At 53.3% G+C, this 24859-nt stretch overlaps 1 protein-coding gene across 1 annotated transcript in view; it reads right to left on the bottom strand.

The window, feature by feature from the left end:
* CORO2B (coronin 2B) overlaps nt 1-24859 on the bottom strand; it is a 126488-nt gene that overhangs the window by 59017 nt on the left and 42612 nt on the right. The window contains exon 2 of the mRNA XM_021693938.1: nt 1346-1546. Coding sequence (XP_021549613.1) covers nt 1346-1546 — 201 coding nt within the window. The remainder of the gene's footprint in view (nt 1-1345; nt 1547-24859) is intronic.

Genomic DNA, 24859 nt, shown 5'->3' with positions numbered 1-24859 from the left:
TGCTGTGGCTGGAGCTTAGCTGGTCCCCAAGGTAGATAAGTATCTGAGCCCATCTGGTTTGAGAGGGGAGACAAGCTACATTTCAGAATCCTTCCGAATGTGTTAGAGCTGCTGAGGGCATTTATAGGCCAAGGCCATGAGCAGAGCTAATAGATTTTCCCAGGAAAATACCCAAACATCTTTAACATGCTATGTGGTTCACGAGGAGCTTCCATGTCTACCATCTCACTCCATGCCAACATCACGCATGCAGACGGAGGATTCAGCATCCTCGTTTTACTATTACAGGAAGATAAGGTGCAGAGAGGGTAAGTGACGTGCCTAAGATCAGATGGCTGGCAAGTGGCAGAGCCAACCAGAACCCAGACCTCCTGCCACCAAGGCCATGGCTCCTCAGACCTCTCTGTCCATCGGGCTCCGTCCTCAGACCTCTTGGTGTCACTGTGGCTGTGCCCCTTTGGTGGGAGGGAGGCTATGGCCTAAGGCTTTCTCAAATCTGTGTTCTCCCACTGTGGATAGGAGAGACTGGAAAAATCCATCCTCCACCACCAGCTGACGGTAGATTTCGAGAACTAAGGCTTCCTTCCGCATGTACCTCCTCCTCCCCTGAGCGGTTTGGCGGAGGGTGGGAGTGGAGATGAGTCAGGCCGGGAAGGGAGAGCTCAGCCATAAACAAGCGAGACTGACAGCGAGCACTTTCCCTGAGGCGCGTGACCTCCCACGGGCCTCCAGGGACTCTGCCTGAATGCAGAGCTTCAAAATTTCATGATCTAGGCTTTGCAGATTTAATTTGCTATATTCACAAAGGCAGCCACAGAAGGGGGAAAACCTTTAGCTAGGAAGTGGGGATGAGAGGGAAGGTAAATTATTTCCAGCCTCTCAGTGGGGAACTCGCTATGTTTTTTTAATGAGTGTGTAATTTCTGCAGATGCCCCGTGTGCCTATGGCTGGGTCTTCATCCCTTCCAGCTCCGCACCAAAAAGGACAACCCAGGACACAGAATTGCGGAGCGGGACCCGGTCTTGGAGATCACCTGGAGATCAGATGTTCCAATCCCGAGTGTTAATGGGAGCCCCATGTATCCGAAGGGAAGTGACTTGTCCAACTGCAATCTTTGGGGAAGTTTTGGGAACAGATCTCAGGTCTGCTGGATCCTGGCCTGCGCTTGTTCTGGAGAATCTCAGGAAAACACTGGGGAGGGCACAGCCACCGGACACATGATGAGACAGTAAAAGGGTGGGGGGGGGTGCACAGAGAGAAACGGAGGCTACAATCCCAACAGTGACCAAGGAGGGCTTCTCCCTGCTCTGGACAGCTGCCGGGGCTAGGGAGGTGCGGGTCCTACCTGCTCCAGGGGGATGACCAGGAAGGAGCCACCTCCCGCGCTCTCGGTGACAATGGCCAGGAAGCGGGCGTTGACAGCACAGAAGTGGTTATCGTGCACATTTTTCGTGATGGGGATACCATCGAAGCAGTGCTCCCGGTTGGCCACCTTCCCGTAGACGTTCCGGAACTTGGAGCTACGGTACTGTGGACGCCAGGACATCTGTGAGGGACCAGGAGAGACAAGGGTCAGGCAGGTCACTGCTTCCGGAAGGGCCTGGGCTGGGCACTGGGGGGGAAGGAAGTGGAGAGAGGGGAGGAAGCCTCCAAGAATGCCAGGCCCTCTGTAGGCCCGGCCCTGTGCTAGGGGACAGGACAGACAACTCTCCTGTTGTCTCCTACCGCATCTCGGGACAGAACTCATACATTTCCTGCCTTTGGTGCACACTCCCATCGCACTTCCAGAAAACATGGAAGGTCCTTTCACTTGCTAGGGACATGGCATGTGACAGAGCAGACCACCCCCCCAACAACACGTATGGGAAGCCTCCTGCATATCAAAGACTGTGCTCAGTTCAGTATGGGAGGTACAGACAGAGGAGGCTGGGAGGCCACGAAGACAAAGAACACTGCTGTTGGTGAGGACGGGGGGGATGTCCCCCTTTATGTGCAGAGACAAACAACCATCCATTATCATCCCTCCTCTGATTCTCTCTAGAGCTTCTAATCCACAAATGCACCCTCAGAAATCTCTTAGTCCTATATATCATCATCATCATCATCATCATCATCATCAGGCACAGAGAGGTTAAGTCACTTGTCCAAGGCCACACAGCTCATAAATAGAGCCCTGAACACAGGTCTCCTGACTGGAAATCTGAGACTCTTTCCTGTGTCAGAATACCCTTTGGAGCAAGGTTTCTCAGTGTGTGGTCTAAGGATCACCTGTGTCAAAATCATCTGAGCCTTGCATGTTGTTTGTGAGAAATGCTGATCCCTGGGTCCTGGTCCAGATCTACTGAACCCAATATTTGGGGGATGGGGCCAGAAATTAACATTTTAATTCTGCTTTTCTCCCACCTGCAGGAAATGCCCAGTGCAATAGAAGTGCATTGAAGTTTGAGAGCCCAACCCCCTCTCTACCTGCCATCGATAACACAGGTTCCAACCAAGCAACCAGTTGGCCCCTACTGCATGCGTGTTCCATGCCATGCAGCCGAGAACAGAGATGTGCACGAGGGGGACTGGAGGACCGAGTGGGCAGCCCACGATGGAGTCCAGCTTTGCTACAGGATGGCGCCTCCTAAAGGGAAGCCCTACAAATGGTCACCTTCACAGACGGAACCCGAGTAGGTGTTGTCGGGGTAGACGTGTCTCCAAGTGCGACAGGCCACCTGCCAGTACCCAGCCAGGGCCTAGCATACAGCTAGAGCTCAACAGCACTTTGTAAATGAATACGCTGCTGGCCCAACTTTGCCATGACCAATGCCTTCCCCTTCCTGCCAACTCTCCTGTTGTCTCCTACCGCATCTCGGGACAGAACGAGGCAAGGGTGATTTCCCTACAGGAAATTTCCACGGGAAGGAAAAACAAAAGGAAGCACCACTACGGAATCAAGACACCAACTCTGAGAATCTGAAAACAAAACTTTGCATTTGATTTAAATAAAGCCAGAAGCCCAGCCGCAAAGTTCTCTTCATTGAAGGAAGGAGTTCAGATCCAATAAGGAGGTTCTCGGAGTGCGGGGGAGGGATTTCTCACCTGCAGACAAATCCTCTTCCCACCAGCCCCCCGGGGGTCCCCCACCCCCACCTTCTCCACTGCCCGGGGTCACTGTGCACCCTGCCAGGGGACTTCTCCCTGCTTTCCCTGCTCACCACTCCTCCCTCCCTTCCCACCTTGGCCCACACCGCCACCCACTCCAATTTGCCTGCTCTGGTCCCTGCCCAGGTCTACCAGGACTATTCAGGACAAAGTCCTGCTGGACATGGACGGGAGCCCGGTCAGCACTGCTGGCTGCATGACCTCACGCAAGCCCCTTGGACATTCAGGGCATCAACTCCGCATCAGGATTACATCGGCGATGCCCAGGGTGGGGTCCCACATGCTCACTCGCGATCCCCTTACACGGTACAGAGATGAAGTGTTTAATTTTAGTAGTTAGGTGTTTATTTTAATTTGCATTAGAAATAATAAAACTTGGCATGCCAAATCCATGATTTCATAGATATTACTGCTAATAAGGCTAAATTAAAAAATAATGAATCAAATACAAAAAATACAGTATGAAAAATATAGCATAGACCTGGCAAGAATTCAATCTGATATGGGACTGCTAGGAATTGCTCTGTTCCTTCCAGGTAGAACATTCTAGATTCCACAGTTCCCACGAAAGAGAAAGAAAGAGAAATTCTACCTCCTATTCTTTGTTGGTGCATTCCCAGCCCAGAAAGCCTTTACGCCTCTTCCCTGCCCAGCCCACCCTTAGCCTTGAGGGCCCAACTCAGCTCGACTCCACAGCCCCAGACTCCTCAGAGCCCCTGGACAGCCAGCATCTCTCCCTCAGGGACTAGTCTCCACTGTGTTCCCGGCTCTCTCTTCCCGGGAAGATAGTCTCAGCTCCATGACGGCAGGTGGTGACCCCAGGGCCTCTGAGCTGGACTGCAGACTGGTCTCTGCTCTTCCTGAGCAGCCCACATGAGTCCCAGATGCCATGGGGAGACCTGCTGGGCGCCCAGCCCCTGACAGGTCCAGCCCCTCTCCAAAGGGAGCCCCACCACCCAGGGGGAGACAGCTGGTGCGGTTCAGCCTCCCCCAGCACACAAGGCTCGGGGAGCCACTTCCTAGCCCACATCTGGTGAGCCGGACAACAGTTTCTCTTTCCACTGCAAGCACAGCCCCTGGCCTGGCACCTGGGATGGGCTGAGCCAGGCCTGTTGATAATGGCCCAGCACTACACTCCTCCTCAGCGCAGGCTTCACTGTAGGGTCTCATGGGTGCTGTGAGGGGAAGGGTAACAAGAACCAGACTGGGAGCCATGTGGCTACAGATGCAGGGCCATCCTTGCTGCTGCCTAGCTGTGTGACTTGGGCAAACCACTTAACCTCTCTGAGCTACCTCCATCTGCTCTTACATAAAGGAGGCTAATAATCCCCACTACCTCCAAGAGTGTGGAGGAGTCAATGCCAAGATGCCGTGACATGCATAGCACGGCCTGGCACCCCTCTGGATGCTCACTTAACAGAGCGGAATATGCGGCAGGAGAGGAAGGGCTGGGCTTTGTGCAGCCCCCAACCTCTACTCCCTGCTTATTCTGAATCCCCCAGAGGCTTGCAGGTTCGGGGGTGGGGCCTGCACCCAGGTCCTCAGGGCTTCTAGCCTGGGTCTGCCATGGTGGGGGGATCCACACGGGCCTCCAGAGAAATGCCTAGTTCCAGAGCTCCGGTAACATTGAGACCAGCTGACCTGACAGGCTCTCCGGAACCCTCCCTACAACACCCATGTTTCCCTGGGTGGAGCCCACTGGTGCTGGATATACCTGGATCAATCTTCCCATCTGACTTCACCTCTTCCTCCTCCATCTCTCCTCCACTCTTTCCCTACTCTCTCCCCCCACCCTTCCTGCATTGTCCCCCCTCTTTGCCCTTTCTTCCCCCCATCCCATGTCCCCACTGCCCCATTCCCCAGAGCGTATGTACACAAAGAAGCATTTGTGGTCAAGGCTCCTAGTAGGCGCACCTGTATTCTCCTTGAACATAACCCATTGGTGCCCCTCACAGCCCAGCATCCTGGGGGGCCTGAGCCCAGCCCTGGGGCGTGGGGCCTGCACTCAGCAGGCCTGTTCTTCCAGTGAGCCTGCATCCTGAGCTTGGGCCCCAGCAGGCCCTCGACGATGCCAGCCCGCTTCCTAGGAGGAGAATTTTTCCAAGGGCTTTGTTCTCAGCAAGTTCGCTGCTGGTGTCTTCCCACTGGTGGGTAGGCTGGGGCTGGATCTCTTAGCTGGGCCTTCGGAAGGGCCCTTGCCGATCGTGGTCCTCATCACTGGGCCTGCAGCCCCACCCCTCACGGGCCCACAGCAAGTGCACGGCAGAGTGCTGGACCCTGGGTTTCCACTCCCCACTCGGACTCCTGCTAACCTTGGAAAAGACGCTTTGCCTCTCTGAGCATCAGGTGCTCCATTTCTAAAATGAGATCCATAATTTCTCATTTTATGTGGTTGTTTGAGGAATCAAAATGAGATAACGTAGGTGCAAGTCCCATTCACGATGCCACTGCTGTTCCTGTGGGCCCAGGCCATTGAGGGGGCCCAGGAGAGCATGGGCACATATCCTGCTTTCAAATACGGAGAAGATAAAGCCCCTACCTGACACGTTCGTGGTGGTCGGACAGTCGCTTGGTGGCAAACAGACTGCGGAACAGAAGTGCTATGGGGATGGGAGGTCAGGGAAGCGGGGGATCAGGGTGGGCTTCATGGGGGTGGGGGCCGTCCGCCTGTACCAGGCACCCAGAGAGCACAGGGCTGCACACAATCCCCGTGGGGGAGCTCCGGCTCTCCTTGTACAGGGTGGGAAACACCCAGCCCAACTTCAGATAGTTAGCGAGCACAGGGGCGACTTGAACCTGGTCTTTCTGACTCTGCAGCCCAGATCAGGTTTTCTCAAACCTTTTATTATGAAAGATTTGAATACATAAAAATAGTTGGGGGAATGGTAAAATAACCACCCAGCACCTAGGTTAACCGTCATTAACATTTTGCCACGTTTCTTTTTCTCGCCGTGTGTTTGAGCGCACGCGTGCACATGTGCATATCTGTCTCTTTTTTCTTTTGTGGAATCATTTGAAAGGAGGTTGCACACATGACTCTTGTCTCCTATTACACCTGCATGCATTTCCTACAAAGGAGGACAATTTCCTACATTACTATTATCACGTCTAAGAAAATTAACAATTCCTCAATCCCATCGAAAACCCAATCCATACACAAAATGCTCCAAAATGCCTTTTACAGCTATTCCATATCGTGAACAACCAGGACGGGGAGCCACGGGTTAGTCCCATGGGTTTCATTTGGTGGTGATCTCTCTTTTGCCTCCTTTCAATCTAGAACATTCCCATCACTTTTTTTTGGTTTTTTGTTGTTGTTGTTGTTGTTTTCTTTCTTTTTTTCTTTTTCGTGGTATTGACTTTTTGAAGACACCAAGTCAGCTGTGTAATAAAACGTCCCAGCGACCTGTCTCATGTTGCTTTGTGACACCTTCAAAGTCATTCCCGTATTCCCCGTAAACTTCAGGAGTCAGGTGTAAAGCTTTTTATTCGATTCAAGTGAAAGAGGACCCTGTTATTCATCGCTCGGCTTTGGTGGGGGCGAGGATGGAGAGGAGAAGGCAGAGAGAACGAGTCACATGCACCTGGTCCGACTGGTGGCAGGGAGGGATGGGCTGGGTGCACTGAGGGTCTGGAGGGCGGTGGACAGAAGGTTGGAAGGCCTGGGAGGCCGGATCAGGCACCGACACGCACTGTGGACCCAAGCAGGGCGACCGCAGGCCCAGAGGGCTGACCTTTCCACCCGCAGTTCCCAAGGGGCTGACTTCACTCTGAGATCAGCTGGCTGCGTGTGGGGGCAGGGAACAGAAAGCACTCCGCCCTCTGCCAGAGGAGGAGGCCATGCCGAGGCCGGGATGCAGCAGATGCCCAGACCTCAAAGCGAAGTCAGTGTGGCAGCCAAGAGATGACCTAGAACCTGGCCCTTTGCCTTTTACCCCGTGCCCCCAAGCACAGCCTCGATCCTGGTGGGTTGTCCCAGCTAATTCTAGTGAGGGCGGGATACATTCTCTCTCTGTCTCTCTGAACCTTTCAGGAACAATCAGCACAGACTGAGATGCATTTAGCTCCCTACAAGGGAGGACTTTCTTAATGGTTACTGCTGCTTGAGGTGGTTAAGGAAGCTGCCTTGAGAGGTAATGAACTTCCCATCCCTGGAGGGGTTCGAGATTCTGGTGGATGACCTCTGATTAGGGTGGCGTGGAATAATGGATGGGACCAGCCCATCTTCTGGCCCCAAGATGAGATCACAGAGCTCCTCTATGAAAGGCATTGTGTTGTCATAGAAAGGGGCGTGGGGGCCAGAGTGCCCAGCGAGGGTCCTAGTTCTGTCACCCTGGCCAGGGCAGGGAGCCTGATGCCGTGGCAGCTGGGCGGTGGTGACCCTGAATGACAACCACTCTCATGGCAACTGTCATCTCCCCCTAGGGTGTCCCAAGGGCTGATTAGTGCTACTTATTCTAAGCTTTAGGTGTGTGTTTTCTCTCTCCTGTTACTAGCTTAGGGGTTACCTGATCATCCAACCCCTTCTGTGCACCCCACCCCAGGCCTGGTCCTGGACTCCTGTCTAGCAGGACCCTCACAGTGACGCCGGTTGAATAAACTCTCAGTATGGTGGCAGGGCGCGAGCCGAGGTCAGGCGCAGCTGCCCAGCTCCCCGGATGGGACAGGCTGGAGTCTCCCTCAGGAACCTCACCCCAGGGCTGTGACTTCAGCTTCCTGAAGTTTCGAGGTGCCTTCTCAAGCTGATGTCCCACTCCTGCCCATAGGATGAGGGTCTGGTCCTTATGCTCCCCCACTAGAGCTTCTGGGTCCATGCCCTTCCTTGCAGTGTTTGTCCTAGCAGTCATGCAGCCTGCATGTTCCCTGGGCCCCTTGACGCCGGGAGGCCAAGGCCCCTGAATTCAGTACAGCTCTCCTTGCTGCGGACGGCACAGTATCTGCAAGGGGACCAGTGCCTGCAGAACGGCCCCAAGAAGCCCACCCATGTCATAGCCATGACCCAGTCTAGACACCACCTCGTTCACCTCCCTCCACCCCAGCTGACCAATGTGCAGAGCTGGGCGGGTACTCTAACCTCACTGCAAATATAGTGCAGATGTGATGACTTCGAGGCTCAGAGGTGTTACAAGACTAGCCCGAAGTCCCAAGCTATGAACGTGCCAGAGCCAAGACCAGCCAAGACCTTTTGACTCTTAGTCTACTGTTCTTTCCAAGATGATACACATCTTCTCTTCCTTTGGCCTCTCCCTCAACTTCTATCCCTTCACGCCGGCTCCATATAACACAGGGCACGCTACAGAAGTGTCAAGAAACTATCGAGTAGGCAGCGTTTGGGAGTCAGAAAGAATCCAGAGGTCACTCTCTTGTAATTTGTTAGCTGTGTGACTTTAGTTACTTAACCTCTCTGGGCATTAGTTTATCTACCCATAAAACGCAAATAATGTCACTCCGCTCACCGGATGCAGTGAAGTGACCAAGTCCAAAGTACCCTGCAAGGTCTCAGGCACAGGCTGGGCACGTGCCAAACACTAGTTCCAACCTCTCCCCTTGGCCTGCTGGGAGAGGCTCTGACCTCAGTTAAGTGTTTACTTGGGGAGGCCAGGATCTGCCAGGAGCAGGAGGGGGCTGGGCTGGGCTGAGGGTCAGGAGGAGGGAGGGAGAGGCTCTGGCTTCCAGATGTGCGCAGCTGCTGGGCCGGCTCCCTGGCGGCCCTTCCCTGGGCCCAGCGCCATGCTGGTTTCCCTCTGAGGGGGGAGGGCCCGGAAGGAAGAAGCATTCATTTCGCAGCTGAATGGCCCTTATAGCCTCTTAAGAAATGGAGACTGTCTTTTTTCTCCTTTGAGATAATCACTATGTACACTCCACGTGGAAGCAAATTGTATCCTGTCCTCCGATCCTAAAAATGATATATTGTGGCCAGTGGGTGCATTTTCTAGATGATGATGACTAAAATTCAGTCCTTTAACTGGAACACAAAAATGTACCAGGGCAGGTTTTTTTTTCCCCTTGTCTCTTACTCAGGTGAGGGGGGAAGCTCGTGGCTACATCCCTGGGGGAGGGCTGTCAGCCAGGGAGCCCAGGAGCCCTGTGGCAGCCCATCGGGATCTGTGGGAGAGCCACTTTCTGTCCACGAGCTGCCAGAGGAAGGCTGACCTCTTCCATGTTGTGGGGATCACTAGCTGCATGATGTGGGTCAAGCCACCCTCCTTCCCCCGGCTCAGAGTCCTCCTCGGTACAATGTGGGTGTCGACCGCACCCCTGTCCCGAATCTCTGAGGATGGGACAGGAGAGCACAGGGGGACGTGCTTTGCAAATAGCACGTGACTATAACAAGGGGCAGGTCAAGGATCGGGGTCCCTGAGCGACAGGGGCTCACCCGCCCTCCTCCGTCTCTGAGCCCAGGGCTGGACACACGGGAGGGACCCAGCGCATGTTCCCAGACTGGAGGGAGCAGAAGTGACTGTTGCTCGGGGTCCTGCGAAGTGCACCAGGCCGGGCGGTCGTACTGCCCGTTTCCTTCTCTGTGAGATTGAGGGCTACGGTCTTTCCTTTCAGCGGGGGTACGCTTTCTCTCAACAGAGCATTACTCAGACCTCCAAAGTGCACACAGGCGAAGATGGAGATGCTTGTGTTCAACTGGAGAAGGAAGCTGGGAGCACCTTCATGCAGTGGTCTGCGACCACACTGTGGAACCCTGGGCCCCTGTGGAGCCCAATTTGAGAACCTCTGGTATGAGGAAAATGCCAGAAACCTGCATTCCAGCTGGCGCAACCCCTCACTTGCTGGGGGCCTTCTACCAATCCCTCCTTCTGCCACAGGAGGTGTTTGGGCCAAATGGCTCACCACACAGCTCCGCCACTTTGTGGTCTAGCCCAGGACACCAAGTTCTCACTGGCTTTCAGGACTCCCGAGAAGATGCTGTGGCCATTTGAGCAACTACCAGCACAGAGACGCTGGACCGCTTGTGTTCTCTCTGACCCGCACTCTGACTGCTGGATTCGCTGGGTTTGGGCCTCCAGAGAGTTCCGTAGGGCCTGCCCCTGAATCCTCTGCTCCCCACGGCACACCCAGTGTCAGCAGGGACCCAGGAGGCAGGAGGCTGGCTCACTGACCCTGCTCCACCGTTAGGCTGGAGCTCACAGCTCCACAGCATGGCCGTGGTCAGGTGACCCACGTTCGTACTCTGGCTCCACACCAACCTGGCATGAGGCCCCGAACCCCTCTGAGACCCTGTTCCTTTTGTCTGTGATGTGACCTGCTCAGGAGGATGCTGCTCCCCCTCCTTGCAATGCTTTGCTCACTTCCTGCAGGTCTTTTCTCAAAGGCGATCTCTCAGTGAGACCCTCCCCAGGCACGTGTCATTATCAACCACACGACGCATCTGACACATCTGGTTGTGCCCTTCTCCGCTAGGATGTCAGCTCCAGGAGGGCAGGCATTTCTGTCTCCCCTGCTCACTGTGGCATCAGCAATGCCTAAAACTGTGCTCGGTACATGGCAAAGACTCAAAGAATGTGCCTGCCAGTGGGTCTAGGGCAGGGGTGTGCTGGTAAATGGTTACCAGCCAGCTCGCTGAGGGAGGGGGCGCCCTGGTTGGTAGTATTTACCAGTTTCCGTGGTGTAAATGCTCTCACCATGACTGTGGCATGACTGGATGTGTAGCTGGTCCGGGATTAAACAGCAGTGGAAATCAGATGATGGAAAAAGAGGTAGAGGCCGCAAGGCAGACAGACCGATGGATAGATGGTGTGAGACTCCGTACGCTGTGGGATGTTAACCACTTCCCTCAGTACAGTGTCTCTCAGATCCCTGGTCCTGTGCTTCCCTACCCTGACTGCACACGGGAATCATCTGAGGGGCGTGTTACGAAGGCGCGGATCCGTGGACGGCAGCTTTTGAGGATATCTGCTCTAGCCCCTGTACCTAGGAGTAGGCCAAGCGACACCGTCCCATGTGGTAGCCACTAGCTACGTGTGACTGATTAATTAAAATAAAATTCAATTAAAAATTCAGTTCCTTAGTTAGACTAACCACACTTTGAGTGCTCACTAGCCATATGTGGTTAGGGGTACCATACTGAACAGTACAGATTACAGAGTGTTTTCATCCCTGCAAAAAATTCTACTGGACAGCACTGGCAGAACATCGATTAGCCCCGCAAAGTCACATCCTAGCAGAGACTAATCAAACTGAACCTCCATACCCAGTAGTTCCCAGCCAGGACGCAGGGGGATTAAGGAAGGCCATGATCTGGAGTCACCCCAATGACTTTTTCTCCACCCCCAGCAAACGTGGAATGCCTGAGTTCCAGGCCAGCGCCCCCATGGATTCCCAGAGCCTCTCATGCAAGCCTTTCTCCGCCATGAAAAGGGATCCCTCCCAGCTCTGTCCTGTCTCCCTTATGCTCTCAGAGCAGATCAAAGTGGGAACGAACGTGGTTGGGATGGCACCTTCTCAACAGCCTGCAGATGGGAGGATCCAGCTCCAGCTCCCAAGGATGCTGCCCACTGCCCATCACCCAATGCAAGTCCAGCCAGACATGAAGTCTATTCCTGGAGCAGGCTTCTGCCCTGAATCCCTGCAGTCTTTCCTGTTCTGCTGAGCAGGACTGGACACGTGAGGAGAAGGCTGCCGGCCTGCACTGCTCCGAGCTTTTCAGGAGAGTTTCCCACCTCCCTCAAGATGGCTGCCGAGTGGGGAAGTCTTTCCCGAAGACCCCAGGCTCTCTGTCCTGTGCTCTCCTTTTCCTGGCTCAGCACACCATAACAATAGCCAATGTTTAAGTGCTTGCTGTGAGCCAAGTATTTTATGTTCATTACATCCTGTAATCCTGATAATAACCCTAGGAAAAGATACAATAATAATTCCCAAGGACAGAGGCACCTGGGCTTCTAAGGCCACATAAATGGAGGCGCTGGGTCTGAACTCAGGTCTGACACCTGGGATCTACATTACATCTTTGCTCCCCAATCACACTGGATGGGATGGAGGGCAGGGACTAGGTCTCATTCTCCCTCATTTGTCCAGGGCTTACCATTAGGCTGAATACAGTATTGCTACATGTTTAGTAAATGCACGAACGAGTGAAGGGATGAGGACAGGAATAAGGAAGAGGGCCCACATCACTTCCCCTCAAAGCCTCCAAGAGCCCCCTTGGCACTCCCAGATCACAAACCTTGCCCATCCCCTCCTGGAAATCTACAGGATCAACAGCCAACTTGTAAGATCCGACCTGGGCAGAAAGCCAGGAGAAGGAAATGTCTGCTTCTCTAGGGGCCCGACTTCTCCTACATGTGGGTGCTGACGTTGAAAGGCTTTTTCCATAGCCTGTCAGAGCAGAAAAGCACCCTTGGGTCCATGAAAATCCAGCCTCTCCTTTTATAGACGAAGGCCCAGAAAGGGAAAGTGATTTGTCCAAGGTCACACAGCAAGGTTATGTGATGCACATCTGCAAGACTCCTATTGGTGGGGGGTGAGGCGGGGTGAGAGGATAAGGTTGTGTCCAACACGGGGTTGCTCATTTCCTCAACAGGCAGGCCCGGTGGGAGGGTCTGGGGTGGGCAGGCCCTGCTCAGAGAAGCGCCCACCCACCACTGGGGTTCTGAGTTCTATATTCCTCTGCCCAGTGAGGGAGGAGAGCAGGGGCCCAACAGATGGTTTCTATTTGCAGCCACTGAGCCTCGTCTGTGCCAGACTTCTGACCTATTTTGAGGAACTGAGGGCCCCACTGGCTCACGGATGGCCTCCCACTCACACCCCTTAACCCACAGTTTGGCAGGGGATCAGATGGGTGGTTCAAGGCCAGTGGAGATGGGGCGTGGAGGAGGCAAACCTTTGAAAATGAGGCTGGGGTGGATGTCTGCAAGCCTGAACTCCAGAGAAGGGATCCTCAGAAGGTGAGCCCCAGGCCACCTGTCTCAGAGTCACCGGAGGTATCTGTGGAAATTCACGTGGTTGGGCCCCACTTCCGGCTTGTAGGATCACGCTCTCTGGGAGTGGACCAGGGAATCTGCATTTGAACCGAGCTCCCCAGGTGATTCCTGCTCTTCAGTGTACTATCTGTGGGCCAAGAGCACTGGCGTTCTCTGGGGGCTGATCAGAAATGCGCAATCCCAGGCCCCACTCAGGGCTGAAGCAGAATCCAGTTTTGCAAGATCCCAGGTGATCTGCAGAGATGTAAAAGTTGAGAAACAGCGCTTCCCAAACTTGGGTGAGGGCTTGCTAAAGCACAGACCACTGGGCCCCACCTCCAGAGTGTCTGATTCAAGAAGTCCAGGGTGGGGGGTGGGGGCGAGACTCTGCATTTCTAACAAGCTGTCAGGTGATCTGGGGGGACGTAAGTCCTTGAGCTGTGGTGCAGAAAGCACTGTGCCCTTTGAAGCCCTAGTTCTGTGACCTTTCATAAATCCCTTTGCTTTGCTGAGTCTCAGTTTCTGCATCTGTGAAATGGATAGAATTCATACCTTCTCCCTAGGATAGTTGTAAGGTTCCCGTGAAATAGTGACATGTGGGGAGCGTTGTGTGAACTACTATACGAAAGTTATTATATAAATCCATTTGTTCCTTAAAAAGTACTTGAGGTGATCTCATTTGCCCTTGACAGCTATCCTGCCGTAGGGCGAGTGAATCAAAGAGCTGGCCTAACTGTTCCTCGAGGGCTTTACTCTGCATTCCTAGACTGCGGAGCTGCAAGGCCGGGCATGCAGTAAGTGCTCAGTAAGGGCTGGTGGCATTCCACCCAAGACTTCTGGTTCTCAGCCTGATTCTCTTTTCCCCACAATCTCGACTTCTCACACCCTCCTCCGTGGCCCTCTGGTCTCTTGCTAGGTAAGGCTGAGCAACTTTTTTTTTTTAAAGGTTGTTTGGAAGTTGAGGCTAAAGGCTGGGCTGGGGAGACCCTCCAGGCTCTTCACCTGTAAAATGCTCTGCCTGATGCTTAGGATGATTGGGGATCCCACGTGCAGGGTGCCTGGTCCAGGCCCTCATCGCAGGGCTCCTTCCCCATGGCGGGATCTGCCATCCAGGCGTCTCCAAGCCAGCGCACTTCAGGGCTCAGACATGTGTGGTCAGACCTCGCATGGCTGATGCTGCTCCTGTCACGGAAAACTCCTGAAACAATGTGTCAGGTGTGCTTGCCGGGAAGGGGGCATTCAGAGCCACGTGTGGGGCAGAGTCCCACGAGCTTTCCTCGGGGCCTGCCGAGGAGCCCTTCCACATGTTGGTCCCTGTGGCCAGGGGTCCTAGGACCACCTACCTCACAGAACAAGACCTTGGCTCCCTGTCACCTGGCAGTGCAAAGACAGGCTGATAAACTGTTGCAGGTTGGCGGGGGTGGGGGGGGTGGGGGAGTAATGTGGTCACTGGGCCTGGGCCTCCTCCTTCCCGAGAGATAATTTACCTAGATTGCAATCCGGGCGGCCACGGACAAGCAGGACGGTCTGCATGCTACATAGTAGAGTCCGTTAGAGAACAGAGGAGGCCGACCCATCTCTCAGTGTCCCAAGTGAGAACGGGAAAGCTGAAGACCTTTTTATTTTTTTGAAGATTTAATTCATTTGGGGGAGAGAGAGAGAGCCTGCTTGCACGAGCACGAGCAGGGGATGGGGCAGACGGAGAGGGAGAAGCAGACTCCCCGCTGAGCACAGAGCCTGACGTGGGGCTCGATCCCAAGATCACTGAGATCCTGACCTGAGCTGAAGTCTGATGCTTAACCAAGGGAGCCACTCAGGCACCCTGAAAGCTGAAGACCTTCATGTTACTGGTAATCATCTTGGGCACAGACAAGGTGGGCCATCAGCTTGCCCACAGAGAAGCAGACACCAGGCCACATGCACACAGCTGATTTGGAGATAAACTCTTTCTGTTGCTCGCCCTCCACTATCCCCCCTAGGGATGTGTGTGTGCGAGTGTGTGCGGTGTGTGTGTGTGTGTGGTAGGAGTCGCCATTTCCTCCAAGACACTGGAAAAACTTCATCAGCTGGAGGTCTAGAAACTAGAGTAGAAACTTTTTGATGAAACTTAATGTCACTGAGAAAATAAAAAGGGTTTTGTTTAAAAACCATCTGACTGATGACTGTCTCATGATGTTCTCTACCTTTCACTCACTCATTGCCTTATAAAAAGAACCTACTAATTAATTTAAGACCTGGCAAAGACAGGGGAATCTTCTTGGATCTTTGGCCAACGATTCCCCTATGATAGCCACTGCTGCCCAAACTCTCGAGGGACATGGCCTCATTGTGTCCCACAGGGGCCTCTAGCCTAGCTCCAGAGCTCTGCGCAGTAGGGGAGACCCACACTCAGTGGTGATTAGTTCAACCACTCAGCTCCTTCCTTGGAGGGTTTACATGTGAGCTACAGGGAGCCAACAGTTGGTGGCAGAGGAAGGAGCCACAAGCCCAGAGAAGTGGGATGGAGAAGAGGACATGGAGAAGCATAAAGATTTTATATATTTATTTATTCATGAGAGACCAAGAGAGAGGCAGAGGCAGAGGCAGAGGGAGAAGCAGGCTCCCCGCAGAGCAGGGAGCCCAATGCGGGGCTCGATCCCAGGATCTTGGGAACATGCCCTGAGCTGAAGGCAGACGCTTAACGACTGAGCCACCCAGGCGTCTTGACACAGAGAAGCATTTAGAGGGTCAGTTTTACTTTTTAGATATGTAAGCATCTTTTACTCCTTTGCATTGGCTAACTGTGACCTTCTCCTTCTTCCTCTTGTCGGCATTCATTTATCCAGAAAGGCTTAGGATGGTTAAAGCAGGAATAAAAAAAAAAAAAAAATGCAGGTTCTGACATCCAAAATAGGATTTTGCAGCTACACGACAGTCTTAAGAGCCAGACCTAAGAGGCTTTTCTGGACTCCCATCTTCCCTTGTTAGCAAATGAAGAGTCTCCCTTGGCTGACTCTGGTGAGACACCACAGGAAAGGGAAAGCCCACTCCTCGCAGATGGAGATGGAGAATGTGAAGGGAAATCAGAACCGAAGTTCATGTTCAGGTGTGTGTCCTGATTTTCCATACCTCGGGTCAAAATCTCAGGGGCAATGTGCTTGGTAGATGGAGAGGTTTCCCTCCAACTTCTTGGTTAGGATTCTGGAAAGAGGGGCATCTGGGTGGCTCAGTCAGTTGAGCGTCTGACTCTTGATCTCAGCTCAGGTCTTGATCACATGGTCATGAGTTCTAGCCCCACACTGGGCTCCACGCTGGGCATGGAGCCTACTTTACAAAAGAAAAAAGGATTCTGGAAGGAGATCACTATTCAAACAAGATGTGGCCTCCCAGGATTAAGATGGCCAAGGGGAATGGCCAAACAGAGGGGGCTGGGTGTACAAGCCTGAGCTCCCTTCAGCTCCTGGCTGGTGGAGAGAACCCAGCAATCAGTCCCTGTACACCTCTGAGGGAGGACAGGGAAGGTCTAAGAGCCACATGCCACCAAGAAGTTGCTATTGTGAGGGGCAAGCCAACTGCATCAAAGGCCAGGGGCAAGATGGATATGAGACAAAGGCCCAGCTGGGAATGGACCCTGTCATTAGGGCCAAGAAGAAATGGACCATGAGTCTGTCAGTTGCAGAGTTCAGTGGTAGGTGCCCAAAGAATGCTCTGGGATAGGACAGACCAGCCACACCTTAGTGGACATCAGCCAGGACACGTGTAAGGACCAGCACAGAACCAGAGGCCCCCTTCCCCTGACACCCGAGGTCACATAAGCCTCAGCCATCTATATCCACAGATGTCATTTTGAAAAAGAGCCAGAGGAGGAGGAGCTCTGAAAGATAAGCCCTTTGGAATCATTCAAGCAGAAGCCAAATTACCCCGAAGGGGCTGAGCCTTTACCTCACAAGACTATTTAAATGACTGAATCAGACTGACTCCGCTGGACTAGGCTGAATGTGTTTTATCACCGTGACTCTGTGAGGTGGGCCTTCTGAATGAGAGCACATCAGCTTTGGAGAAAATAAAGAATCTCTATCTTCTCTGCGCGTCCAAGTGTCGGGGCTGCCAGGTAAGGCCGTGAAGGCCGTGCACTGCACACTTGACTTTGTGAATAGCGCCCCCTGGGGTTAGAGAGCGCGGGTTCGTGTGGTGGAGGGTGCTGCCAGTCCCTTCACAAAGAGGAAGAGGCTGCAGAAGCAAGAGGCAGAGTAAGAGATCTCATCAGGATCCCCAAGGCCAGGCTTGAGCAGACAAGATCACCCCCGGGATCCTGGGCACTTGCTTATCTGAAACGTCATTCCTGGCTTCCGATGCCTGGTCATGTGGCTGCCCCTGGGAGCCTGCGAGGCCTGCCTGCCGCTCACTCTCTTGCCTCCTATTAGTAACAATAACAGGGTCCGCTTCTAGAACCAACAGAGAACCCACTGCGGCAATGCAGAGGGACACCTATCATCTTTGGCAGCTCAAGAGAAGGGGCTCTCCTCTTGCGGGCATGTCAGGACTTTCTCCAGTGTGGGGTGCTGGCTCCAAGATGATAATGAATTGGCCCCAGTGGGTCCCTGACCACCTTGTCCCCGGGGACTCACCCTCCCTGAGCACCTGGAGCACTGCCTGGATGCAGCCCCCACTTGGCCTGTAGTCCTCCTTCCCAGAGACCTCTTGTTCGATAAAACAGAAACATGCCTACAGCTTGAGTCTTTCTTGGTTGACCTCTTTTTGCTACTTGTAGCCCAAAGCATCGCAGCTGATAGAAGAAAGGGCAGGGGGTAATGGATGTCTGAGTCTTTGGACACTGCCCATGGCAGGTCTCTGTGAGGGCTCTGTGTTACCCCCACAGTCAAAACCCCAGAGATGGCGAGGAGGCCCAGACACTACCCAGCCCAGGCCTCTGCCAGAGGACGAAGAAAACCAGGACCCCCTCCCTTGCCCTCCCAGGGTTTCGCTCCTCTCCCAGCAGAGCTCCTTGGGGTGGGCTGAGGCAGCTGCCTCTTCTTCCTGTGTGCTTGCTGGAAAAGTCGCATGGATCCGGGGGGGTCAGCCGGGAGCGAGAATCAGATTCATAGTGCCTATTGCTACACAGTAACCCCACACAGCACATCCCGGGCCCAGCAAGGCTGTGGAGACTTGAAAGGAGATCCCCCACCCCCCCTTTTTTTATTCTACTGAAAGCTGTCATTGCTACAGAAAGGAGGAGGAAGAGGGGTGGAGGGGAAAATGAGGTCATGTGTCTAAAACATCTGGCCCGGGCCTGGTGGGCGATGAGCAAACACACACCAGCACCCTTCCTCCCCGCTTCCAACACGGCAGCAAAGCGGGTGACAAAACGTGGGCACCGGGCACCTCCAAAAGGGTGGCAGTGCCTTGGGCAGGATACCCTCCCACTGTCCGTCGGGATTCGTGCTTTTTGAGGTACCCTTTCTCCTTTCCTTCATGGTAGTGACACACACGATGCGCGCACACACACACACACACACACTGCTGGCTCAAGAGCCTAAACCTCCCTGACTCCACAGGGTTAGCATCTTCTTCAGCCCCATCCAAACCTTCCTGATCTGATCCCCACAGGGGCTGCTCCTGTCACGGACACTTCTGCTGGTCCCCATCCACTTTGTGAGCACATTAGGAAGCCCCAGAAGTTGCTCAGTCTTCCATCGACAAGATCCCAGTCTGCGTTCTTTGCTTCAGGGCCTCCAGGTCACTATGGAAACCAAAGCCATGATTCCCCAGGTACCAGCCCACTGGCAACATCTGACCTCTGCAGACTCATCTCTACAGATAAAGTCTCTCTAATCCCCCCTCCCCTGGAGTCAAGACCACCCCATGTCTGTAGGGCACTTCTGTGAAAATAAAAAATGGTGCCCCTTCCTTTAGGCAGATGTAGACCCAGATCAGAGCCCACAGCTTAGTGAGTGAAACGTGAGCTGGACTTGCTTCTCTGCCAGGTGCCCTTGTGCAGGGCACAACCTGCACAACTGTACATGGCAGCCATTCATGGAGCCTTTCTAATTACCCTCCTGTGTTTCTGACCTAAATGCTATTCTCAGACATTGACTACTGCAGAACTTCCAATGTGGGGCAGACCAGCTCAGGGGGCAACAACTTCACAAAACACCAAGACCTACTTAGTACTCCCCAGCACAATCCCGTGGTTCACCCAGCACCTTCCGGTAGGTCTCAGTCCCTGGGCTCTTCTCTGCTCACGCTAATTAATGCTATTGCACCTCTATCACCCCCAATTCCAATTCATTCCTCCCTGCCCCGTCTGGATGTGAACCACACAGCTATCCCGGGAGACAGGGGGGGTCCTACCCTCCCGTGTTCTCATCCCGCCCGGGGTTGAAGGTCTTTCTCTACCACTAACTGGCTACTGTCACAAGTTGTCAGACAAATCAGGGCTATTAGTGGTGCTTCCTCAAACCACAGGAGGTGGCTTGATGTGGGGATTAAGTGAGAAAACGCACGTAGAATGCTCCTGACATTACCTGGCACATACTATGTGCTCAGTACACTTAACTACTGTACAGTCCCTCGACTCAGCTGTTCCCGATCCTTTGTTTTAACCTGGATGAAGCAATATAATGCATGTGTAATGTATCTGACACAGCATTGTACTTGCTATGTGTCAGGTACCATTCTAAGCATTTTGCCAACATTAACTTAATCCTCATAGCGATTCAGAGCTATACTAGGTGCTATTATCTTCCCCTAATTACAGGGGAGGAAACTGAGGCACAGAGGTTCAGTAACTTGCCCAGGGTCCCATAGAGAAGAGGTGGAGGAGAGATCTGAACCCAAGCCTTCCAGCTCCACTGGGTGTATCGCTCAACAAGCAGGCCATAGCACTTGGTGGCTAGTGTGGGAATTAAACGAGATAATGCACCCAACGTGCTGGGCACACAGAAGGCACTCAGTGTTGGTCATTATGTTAGTGTATTGTTATTGTTGAACATTTATGATTGGTATTACTCATATGTACAAAGCACCCACCGAAATCAAGCTACTCCTTCTCGCCCTTTTTCCCTCCCTGCAGCGCATTTTGGTGGCGGTGGGCAGGAGCCTTGGCACTCTTTGTACAAAGTCTCCTGCTGGGTTTCCAGTTTAGGGGCCAGGAGAGAAGACGGCGGGTATCAAGGGGAGGGTGAATAAAGCCCCCCAGCACAGAGCCCCCTGGAACTTGAGGACACATAGCAAATCAAGTTGGCTCCAATACAGAGAGGCTGGAAGTAAACAGGGCTAGGGAAGCAGATGAAGGGAACAGGCTGCTCCCGCAAGGTTCAACTCAGCAAATAATAACTGAGTTGTCTAATAGAATCCCCTAGGCTACTTCCTCCAGGAAGCCTTCCTAGATGTCCCAGGCAGATCAACGCCTTCCTTCCCTGGGCCGTCAGAACACTTTATATTTCTAGCGCCACCCCGCCCATGTTATGCCAACCTTGTGTGAGAGTCACAGCACCGCGAGGCCAATGTCTCGGACTGGAGGTTTCTGGAGCACAAGGACCAGAGCTGTAATGGTGGCATCCCCCGTGGGGCCTTACGGTGGAGGCTTAGCGGACACTTGCTGAGTGAGTAAGTGAGTGAATGGGACACAGCTCCGGCCCGCCTCGGACCTCTCTTTTCTGTGACCTCCCCATTGCAGAACAACCTCTGAGATGCCAGAGCTGGTGGGAGGCGAGCCACGTGCGGACCCAGCTGGGTGTGGGGGCGATGGGGGACACTGCCACCCCTTCCCCCACGATGGCGGCTCTGCCTCACCCGGAGGAGGGCTGCCGCATGCCCGGGGCCCCTCTTCCTTCTGCAGCCCTGAGCAAAGCTCCTGCAGTTAGTGGTGAGAATGGGAGTTAACCCAGGCGGCTGGTCCCAGGGCCTGGGCATCTGCATTTTTAAAAGCCCTGCTCAGTGAGAAGGACAAGCCACCAGTCTAAAGGCTTTAGAATGTGAGTCTGGACTCATCTCGAGGTTTTTCACTTCCTCCAGGACACTGAACACCCCCTTCACCCCTCCCCGCAGTGTTTCCAACCTTAAGGCTTAATGACATCGTTCCAACTCCCTGGCCACTGGTGCCGTCTTTCAGCTATTTACATGTTTGTGCAATTTGGTCTTCAGTCTCCCCTGGGAGCTGGCTTTGGTCCTCCAAGTACATCTGACAGATAGGGCCAGAAAGCCCCAGAGCCCCGGGCCTCCCAGGCAAAGGGGCGAGCTGCTGGACATAGCACCACAACGTGTCCACCGAAGGACATGGCAAGACTTCCAGTACGATGGACAGTTAGGTCTTTGGTGGAATATGTTGTAAGAGCAAAACAATCTGGGCCATGCTGACTTCCTGATTTGAAAAACCAGTATTTCAGGGTCAAATCCATGAAGGAAATTTATAATAAATCCACCTCTGTGCCCAAAGGGCTCACTCACACCTGCTGACCCGCCGTTCTCTCAGGGAGGGAGGGCAGCCTCTTCCGTGCCCACAGTCCTCGCCCAGGTTAATCCTTCCGAATGACACGTCCCTGCTATGGGCAAACTCCTACTCCTTCATCAAGGCTCACCTCAAAGTCACCTCATCTGGGGAGCCTTTTGGGACAGTGCTGGGTACGAGGGACAATACTGTCTTCTCAAAATATCTTTTTACATGGCTCCTGGGACCCTTACCCCAGTGGGTAATCACTGCTCTACAAGCCCGGTTTCTCCCACTGGTGTGTGATCAACTCGGAGGCAAGAATCCTTTCTCTTTGCATCCTTAGCACTAGCACAGCAAAAGCCCCAGCCCATGAGACAGAGACCCACAGACTCAATCTGGCCTGCAGATGTGGGGGCTTAAGGGCCAGCACAGTGATTAAAATCATTCTGAATTACTTGCCAACATTTAAAAAAATCCGGACACTGCAAATAAAAATCCAGACTCCTTCCTTTTCTGGAAAAACCAGAAACCAGAAGATCTGGCCCACTCTGGGTCCACATTCCCACCGCTGCTCCTTCAGAAGGGAAGTGGAGGGTCTTCCTTTCCTCATTATGGTTCTTGTAATTCCTGTACACACTCGAACCATGTGCCCTGGTAGAGGCATGTAGTAGCTAATTTAAAAAACATTGCTGAAGAATGAGTCTACTCTGACTTTTGAAGCAGCCAGAGCAGAAAGATCTGCATGGGAACCCCACACATTGCATTTCTTGCTAGATCGCATTTCTGGACGAAAGCTGGGGACAATGAAGTTACCCCAGGAAGGTGAACCGTGGTGCATCCCTCCATACAATGGAATCCTACTCGGGCCATTAGAAGGGACAAACGACTGATACCCGCACATGCCATGGACGAATCTCAAATACGGTATGCTGAACCGGGCATGCCAGACACAAACCCTGCATTTATACGATATTCTGGAAAAGACAAAACGATAAAGATAGACCACAGATCGGTGGCAAGCGGGAAGAGGGGTTGACTACAAAGCAGCTGGAGGGAATTTCGGGGAGGGGTGATGGAAATGTTCTAGAGCATAACTAACAGTGGCTACACAGTTGTGTCATTGTTAAAACACATGGAACTGTACTCGGTGACGAATGATTTTTATTGCCTCAATAGTATATATTATATTATCATACCTCAATAAACCCGACTTTTAAAACAAATTACTCGAAGAAATGTTTGTCCTGGTCCTCAACACAGAAAGTTGCATACGAGAAACAACGAAAACGCTTCAAATTCAGGGACTCCTAAGTCCTGTGTGGTGCACTAAGGAGACCGGGGTCCCTTTCCCCACACAGTGGCATGCTCTGGACACCCAGCGCAGGCAGCCTCGGTTCGTGTAGCACAGAGGAAGCATCCCCGGGCACCCTGCCACCTGTCCTGTGGTGTCCCCCGTTCTGGGCAGGTGTGGCCTTCAGCCACTAACGCTGGAGGAGAACCAGAGAGCCCCGGCTCCACCCCACATCCACTGAACTAGAATTCCAGGGGCAGACCCAGGAACCTGCCAGGCTGATGTTTAAAAAGGCCCTCGGGTGATTCCAATGTAACACTAATATTTGAGATATGCAGTATATTGGCTCTGGGCTCTGGAGATAGTGGTTCCTAATACGAGCTCGGGCTGGGGAAAAGCCTGTGCATGGCACCTTTCGAAGATTCTGATGATCCGTGCGTGGCCATTACTATTCGTGTTGGTGGTTGCGTTCATTGCTGCTTCTGTCTAACCTTGGTAGGGCACCAGGATATGGATTACCTTGTCTAAAGAAGGCAGCCGGCTTCCTTAATCCCCATTTATCGGATGAGATAAGAGAGTCAGAGAGCGGGGTGAGGTCACCTGCCAGGATGGGACAGGGACAGGACCTGAGACCTGGTCCTTGGGTCCATCTCTCCTGCCTTCCACCACCCCTCCGCTAGGGCTTAGAATTCTCCTTCTCACTGGAGGCCGAGCTGAGGAGGGGGTGGGCACAGAGGGCGGGTTTCCTCTCCATCCAGCCACTGAGAAGCCCATTTGCGCTGCCCGTGCCCAGCGGCAGAGGGCTGCTGAAATCTGCGCTCCAGGCTCCTGGAGCCCAGGATGGAGAAGCCCAACGGGATTTCGGGAGCAAAGGAATCTGCAGGCTACCCTTGGCGTCCCCCACCTCGATGACTCCTGGACATCGTCAGGGACAGCCTCAGTGCACATCACTGCTGGGAGAGGCTAACCTCACCCGCTTCTGTCCTCTTGGCATGAAGCAGGACAGGGCTGAGGAGGAAGAGCGAACACGGCTATGGGTGGGGAGCTCACTCATGTCAGCTTGCACACGCCGGACACTGCCAGGGTCCCCGAACGACCCTCCAATGGTGTGCAAAGGGCCCGGGGTCTCAGTCCAGCTGCTTCAGTTGGGGCCTCAGCTCTGCTGCTCTGGCAAGTGTCAGGGCCTTAATCCCACAGGCAGTACGGGTGGGCCACTTCCTTGCTGTGTGACCCCGGGGCAGGCAGCTTCCAGCCTCAGTTTCTTTGAGTCTGTTTCCTCACATATAAAATGAGGATGATATTAATAGTGCCTACCCCATATGGCTGATGTGAAGATTAGAGTCCATACAGTGTGTAAAGCACCTGACACATTCCAGACCTCTATAAATCTTTGCTGTCACCATCGTTACCACCATCCTCAGTTTCCCAGTCTGTTAAATGGGTACAGTTCTAATCCCACCATGTCTACCTCCCAGGGATGTTGTGAGATAAGGTAAACAAAACTGCAAATTTCGTGAGGATAGAGCCTGTGTCTGCTTTGTTCCCCTGATGCCCTCCCAGGATTGAGAATAGTGCCCGGAAATAATAGGGGCTCAGCAAATATCTATGAAAAAAGGAAGGAGGGAAGGAAGGAGAGAAGAAGGGATGGGGATGTATCTTGTGACTCTGCAGGCACTCTATAGGGGTGATGGTTTTATTTCTAATGAGTAGCCAGAGATGTCCAACGACAGAATGGATTATTTGCAAGTGGTGAGTTCCCCACCACTGGAGGCAATTAATGAAATTGGAAGGTCCTTTGGCACAGGTGTCAGAGATGAGGCTCCCACATCAGGTTCAGGTTGAACTGGATGACACCTCAAGTGTCCTTTCCAATTCAGAGCAAATGACAGGCTCACTCATCCCATCCTTCCAGCCACCAGCAGCCCTCAGCCAAAGGTTGTCTAGTCGACTCACACTCAAGTGCATGTAAAACCAGCCCTTGCCTCCTCATGCTGTGGTCATATGCTCCACCCAGACGGATGTTCTCAAAAACACACTCGAGTCCACGCTTGCTCACACTCGAGTCCACCTTACACACACTCGAGTCCACGCTTGCACACA

Source organism: Neomonachus schauinslandi, chromosome 9 (assembly GCF_002201575.2).
Source record: "Neomonachus schauinslandi chromosome 9, ASM220157v2, whole genome shotgun sequence".
NCBI lineage: Eukaryota > Metazoa > Chordata > Mammalia > Carnivora > Phocidae > Neomonachus > Neomonachus schauinslandi.
This window is presented reverse-complemented; position numbering and strand designations above follow the sequence as displayed.